The sequence below is a fragment of the Rhinolophus hipposideros genome (assembly GCF_964194185.1).
Source record: "Rhinolophus hipposideros genome assembly, chromosome: 19".
Classification (NCBI taxonomy): domain Eukaryota; kingdom Metazoa; phylum Chordata; class Mammalia; order Chiroptera; family Rhinolophidae; genus Rhinolophus; species Rhinolophus hipposideros.
In genome coordinates, this window is record NC_138065.1 from 41,373,536 (window position 1) to 41,380,083 (window position 6,548).

Genomic DNA, 6,548 nt, shown 5'->3' on the forward strand with positions numbered 1-6,548 from the left:
TAACATGTAATCAATATTTAAAAACTATTAATGGGCTAGTCTACATTCTTTCTCATACCTTTTGCAAAATCCAGTGAGTTTTACACTTACGACACTTCTCAATCCTGATGCTGAGTTTTCCCTTGATGAAGTAAACTGTAGTCCTACCAAAGAGTAAGTTTTGTTTAGTAATAATAATTGTTTTATTTAAAACAACAAATTTTGTGTAGTAAACGTTACACATTTACTAATGTGTAAAATATTTTACACATCTGCAATTTTAAAACTTAAATTAAGTAAAATTAATAAATTGAGGACAAATTCAGTTCCTCAGTCACTAACCACATCTCAAGTGCTCAGTAGAAGTTTCTCTTCCCCTTGATGACACAAGTGAGAAATTCAGACTCTTCAGTCTGAAGAGACAGTGGCTGAGAGGATATATGTTTGATGTCCTCAGAAGAACTGAAGGTGAACATAGACTTGTTCCACAAATCCTGGGATGTTTTGACAAGAATCATCCCTGGAATGTTGAGAGTTTTAGGGCAAAATAGAGGAAGTCAGCTTTCCCTAACAGGCAGGAAGCAGGCACCTCCTCAACTTGCTCCAGGCAAGTGGGAAACAAACAGGTTCCAGACAAAAGTAATGAATCACAGATCCATGAGTGGCTGATGGGAAGGAGGAAATGGCCGAGGGTACATCTTGTGTTGCAGAAGTTGTTCGTGGAGGACAGGACATGCCTGGGTGCCTTTCTCAGAACAGAGCACTCAGGAGAAAGCATGGGTAGAGCTAGGTGAGTGTGATGGGGAGAAAGCCATGCAGGCATTGTCATTCATTCTCCTGAGGAAGAACCCCCTTGAGTTCCTGGGTCTCTTACTGCAGATTATTTCTTTCCCCAGCCTTTTCCGTCCTGTGTTTACCACCAGCATCTGGAGAGCTGTGCAGAAAATATGGAAGGCTAAAACTCTGGGGACTTGAATATGACAAACTCAGGATTCTCACATCTGGCTCTTTTTGTCCCCTTCCAACCTCTGTAAACACAGCTGGAAATCCCATGCCACCTTTTGGAAAAGATCTGTGAGATCTTTTAATCTCTCTACATCTTAACTTTCTGGCTTAAACACAGTCTGCTAGGCAAGAGTAGATGGGCTGTTGATAAATGGACCAGGGAAATGGCCCCACTGATGGCAGATGACGGTCATGGTTGGTGACATGATGCGTGTTGTGACATGATACATTTCATATAAGACACAGTTGGTCCCAGCTTTCAGAAGTTTGTGCTTCGTTCTTATGGCTGTCTAGTATTCACATTGGCCTTTTCTCTTCCACGCATTTCCTTTTAGTTATATTGGTAGGAAGAGGATGCAAGTGAAAGAGCCAGAGAAGGCAGTGCCCGACGTGGTAAATCTGGTCGAAGCGGACTATTCCTACTGGACGCTGGGCTATGCCATCTCTCTGGGAGGAGCGCAAAAGCTGGTTGGAGCTGATCCTTTTGGGAAGATGCTGCCAGTGGACGAGTTCCTGCCGATTATGTACAACAAGCATCCCGTGTGAGTCACCCTGACCTGCCTGCCAGTCCCACGGGCACAGCCTGTTCATTACCCTCTCAGTTTCCAGGTCGTACTTGGTATTTTCTAAAGGTGCACTGCTTTCCTAAATGATCTTTCCATAATCATGACCTATAGAGGCTGCCTCCATTGATGATCCCCTTTACAAATGGGGAAGATGAGGCAGAAATGGTGCGTTTTGCATAGGGGTCCTCTTTAATACCCAATGTGTAATTTAACTGGACCTAATCTGCTCAGTCCTCTCCTTGTCTTTGATCTGACTTCCATAAACTCGTACACCTCAAGGTGAAGGTCTTCTTTCTAAGCACCTCAAATTTGTCAATTCATTTCTCCGTCCACGGTGTGTACTGTTGGCCAGGCAGAGGCTCACAATCTCACCGGGAACCCAGACCAAGAACAGTTGTCATGACACATTGTAATACCTGCAGTCACAGAGGTGCGTGAAAGGCTCAGGGAGAGTGAGGTGGCCTCTGAGCAGGGTATCCATGGAATAAAGCAGGGTACTGCTCAGGGGTTCTGTAGCCAGGAGTTCACTCTGACCTAGCACTTATCAAAGGGTATGGTAATTGATGGTTTACTTGTCAGTCTCCCCATAATCTGTGAGCCCGTGAGGCAGGAACAGTCTTACATCTCTGTGTCCTCAGAGCCTAGACCAAACTCTACACACAGTAGTTGCTCAATCAGTGATTCCTAAATTGATTGATGGAGCAGGAGACCAGGGTCTAAGCCCGGCTCCTTCTCTCAGTTGCTGGAGATCATCTCACTTAAAATGAAGGGGTCTTCATTTTAGTGGTTGAGAGTTCCCGAGGTCCACCTTGCTCATTTCGTCTTCTGTCCTCAGTAACCATGGAGCTCCTCGCTCTCTGTAATGCAACATGTCAGAGACTGACTTGATCTCTGTGTCCTGGCAGAAACATGGTGGTCAACGAGCATCTCCTTAACAGAAAGGACATTAACACCTACAGTGCACTCACTGATCTAGGAGCCGAGCATAACTCACCTCATATAATCTGCACAGGAGCCCTGGGATGGAGATCAAGACAGACCTCAAGTTTAGACACAGAGAGCTGGAATGTAAAGCCAAGTTGGCATGCCTCCACGCCTACGCCAGTTCCCTTACCCCTTCACTGCCATCCAGACCCAACTGTCTAATTGACTGACCTAGGAACATTTTCTACAAAGCGATCACATGTATTTGTTATTATAGTCCACTAGAGCTTAATTCTTAACAGAGTAAGACCCGAAATTCATCTTTTAAAGTAGTCTATCCAGATACAATCAGAAATAGCCTGACCTTGTTGGTGTGTATTTGTTTGTTTATAAAGTTTTCCACAAAGGACACAACTTAAAAAAGAATCAAAGGAACCCCTGACAATTTAAGAGAGAACAAGCAGGGCCCCTCACTCTTGTCCCCCGTTCTGTATGTGTCCTGCCCCCTCACGTACCTGTGCACCTCTTGTTTTCAGAGCTGAGTACAAAGAGTATTATGAATCCAGGGACTTGAAAGCCTTCTCCGCAGAACCCTTGCTCATCTACCCCACACACTACACAGGCCAGCCGGGGTATCTGAGTGACACGGAGACCTCAACCATCTGGGACAATGAGACAGTGGCCACTGACTGGGACAGGACACATTCCTGGAAGTCCCAGAAACAAGGTCACATCCATCATAACGCCAAGAACACAGAGGCCCTGCCACCGCCAACCTCCCTGGACACCGCACCTTCGAGGGATGAACTATGAAGTCTCCACAGGGATCCACCACCCTTTGGTTTTTCTAATGGGTCTGTTTGCTCCAGTTGCTTCTTGTGGTCACAGTCATCTAACTAAAGTGGTCTAATGTGATTGATCAAAATTAATATATTTTTGACAGGGGAGGAGAATAAGGAAACTAAACCCAAATTTCCTAGGATGGCTAGAAGATAGGCTTTATGGCAACTATTACGGAAAACTTTAATCAAGATGCCTAGTGCTTCAGTTCATTACCTGTATGATACTGGTCCTCACCATAAGGTTGAAAAGTATGGTTCCAAGACCTGTCCAAAAGAAAGGGGATCACCGCACTGTCACGTCCGTAGATCGGTGGGTAAGGCAGACACACCAACTGGACCACATCTGTTAGTCTGCTGGGCCCATTTCATGTCATAGATGTGACCTTGAAAACTTGTGTCTGTAACAAGTTGGTGTGGGGGGGAAATCACATCATTTAAAAGCAAATTAATTGGGCTTTTGTTTCAAGGAATTCTGTCATGAGCCTTATTGCAAAGTGAGGTTTTCACCGTAGTTCTCATTATCCAGCAGGGATGGGTCCTGGGTCTGCCTGAGACTCGACTTTGGACTATCATGGCAATTGAAGCTCTCATAAAGAGGGTCCAGTTTGCCACGTGGGTAGGATTTAGTAGCTATTTGGGGGGTCTGTGTAGAAATTTGAGGAAAAAAGAACTCAAATGGCCTTTTTGACTGTGGTCACTTGAGTTAGGATGCTCTATTTATGAAGATAAATTTAATATATAAGGGGTTAGGGCTGGTGTCTCCTTTCTGTCCTAGGGCTTCTGCGTGTCAGACTTTCCCCTCCACCCCCGAGCAGGGGAATGAATTGCAGGTGTGAGTTCTGTGAGTCACTGCTAAGAGGCAGAGCACATTTGTCAGGCCGGCAGCTGTCCTTGCCTGGGTTTTTCATTCTAGTTTAAATTATTTATTTTATAAAATGTGGGGGAATTCATTATCTGTAGAAGGCAGAGAAACAAATGTCTCAAGCTTTCATGGCGCCTTGGGGAGCGGTCAGTGTAGACACATTGGTTCATGGATCTGGTTCTCCCATATTTCCCGGGCGGACTCTTTTGAGTGGGAGAGTCTAACCATTTGGAAACAAATGATTCTCCATTTGAGGTAAGAGACCTTGGTCAGAAACAGTGGACTGATCACCTGATTTAGGCCATCAACCAAGGAGGCTTTAGGAGCCAGAATCCAGGGCAGACCACGTCTCTGATTTCTTCATAGAGTGATTTACTGTAAAAGGCAGCATTGGATTACGTCTCTTCCAACTCTACAACCTGTGGTCCCTGGACATCTTATGACAGCTTGCTTCAGGTTTATGTTCTCATGCCCACATGCTGTAAAAATGTCGCTGCAGAAATGGCCTCCCCGAGCTTCCTGTCTATACACTCTGCCCTCGGTGTCCTCCATGTTGGAGCTTCCTGCTTTGGAGCAGAGCCCTAGGGGGCGGGGTGGCTGCGGGTGCCAGCTTAGTGCTCCCCAGTGAGGGCCCGGGCTGCAGGACAAGGCAGCTTGCCTTCCACAGAACGCCCGTCTCCTTCTTCCTTCTTGACTTACTGCTGATACTCTCCCACGTTGATGAGTAAGCCAGGAGACGCAGGAGAGGGATATCGGCTGACTCCAATTTTTACTGCTTAGACATAACTGTCAGAGCTTGACTTTTTTTTTCTAGAAAAACACCTGGAGAGCTTGTGAAAAACCCCGAGGTGATCCCTAAGGTTTCCTTGGGTATATTGTGTGTGTATTTTAGTGTGTGCAAGTGTGTGTGACTTTCATGATATATATATTTTTTAAATGGGGTGGGAGGTGGCTGGAGTATTGGGAGAGGAGGAGGAGTGAGTTGTTTTTTGTGTGGTTTTGTGTCATAGAGAATATTTTTCTTTTCCTTTTTCTCCATCAGCTGGTTTGATGGGTTTATGAATTCCCATTCTTCAAAGACAGTGGTCTTAAATTCTAGAATTTTTGACTAGGACTGTTCTACTGTGAAGAAAGTTCTGGCTCTGTTAGCCCAGCCATTGCTTCTTCCTGCTCAGGTCTGGAATCCCAAGCAGTGTTTTTGTTGTGACCCTGGTGAACTGCAGAGCCAGCCTCTCTTTAGAAAGTCGTCTCTCCAGCAATCTGGGAGTTCCTGGACCTCATTACTCTTTCTGCCTCCCCTGTAGTCTTAAGTCAAGACATCTGACCTTTGCAGTGTCAAAGGTTTTGCCTCTGGCTGTGCCACCTGCTCTCTGCCTCCGGAAGTTCAGGTCTGTCTGGATCCCTGTCTGGACTTGGGATCCAAGGTGGAATCTTCTGGACACACGACCCTGACTTTAGCAGTGCCGGTGCTGCTGAGTGGACTGAGCAGCTCGAGTCTGCAGGGCACACTGCACGGACCTGGCTGTGGGTTCCCTGGATCCGACTGCAAGACTCTGGAAAACAAGACAGGACCGGTACCCCAGCACCCTACACTGTGTGTCATGCGGTGTCATTTCAGGAGAGGAAGTGATAAACTACTTGCCTTCTAGAGCTCTTTGTGAAAAATTAAAAAAAAAAAAAATCGGCTCCATGTTGTGATTGTTCCTTGGTTCCCTCTAATACTGATTCCTTGGCCAATGTTGTTGGGGTTTCCGGGTCTGCTCTGGAACAAAGATGTCGGAGGCCAGAGATAACCATCACTGCTGTGTGATCCCCGTGGCAAACGAGAGGGAGGTCACCTACCTTCCTGTTGGTGACTGAGGGGTAGAGGTGAGTCGTCTGAAAAGGATTTTAGGCTACAGGAGTCCCCAGCTGAGAGGATGTGGGGGAGGGTCCAGCTTGCATTTTTGTGCTGTAGGTCAGTCTATCCTTTCATCAAAAGGTACTGTGTTGGCCTTACTGGCCCCTTGAATTTCAGATCAAGCTTCCCTCAAACCCTCAAACACCAGATCTGAGCACTGCCCTGTTTCAGGCCCTACTGGGCACTGATATGCTCAGAGGACCAGGAAAGGCCCCTACAGCTGTGGGCTCCATAATCCAATGGAGCAGCCATGTAAGTAGGGTGGCTTTATTTCAGAGGTTAGGACAAAGTGGGCCACAGGACCCCAGATGACCTGGTTCTCTGAGGAGGGCTGTTGAGGCAGGTTTGCTTGGAAGGTGACAGTCATGTTGGTTTGGGGGGCATGAATGCGAGTTGAGATGAGGGAGAGGGGTTGGCATGGGGTGTGGGAACACTTTCTAGGCATTGGAAGGTGTGGGGCTGTGAGAGGG

General features: G+C 46.6%; 1 protein-coding gene across 1 annotated transcript in view; it reads left to right on the forward strand.

Annotated features, from left to right (window-relative positions):
• COLGALT2 (collagen beta(1-O)galactosyltransferase 2) overlaps window positions 1-5,867 on the forward strand; it is an 86,552-nt gene extending 80,685 nt beyond the window's left edge. Inside the window, exons 11-12 of the mRNA XM_081026915.1 lie at window positions 1,320-1,526; window positions 3,011-5,867. Coding sequence (XP_080883041.1) covers window positions 1,320-1,526; window positions 3,011-3,287 — 484 coding nt within the window. The 3' untranslated portion in view covers window positions 3,288-5,867. The remainder of the gene's footprint in view (window positions 1-1,319; window positions 1,527-3,010) is intronic.
• The last annotated feature ends 681 nt before the right edge of the window (window positions 5,868-6,548 follow it).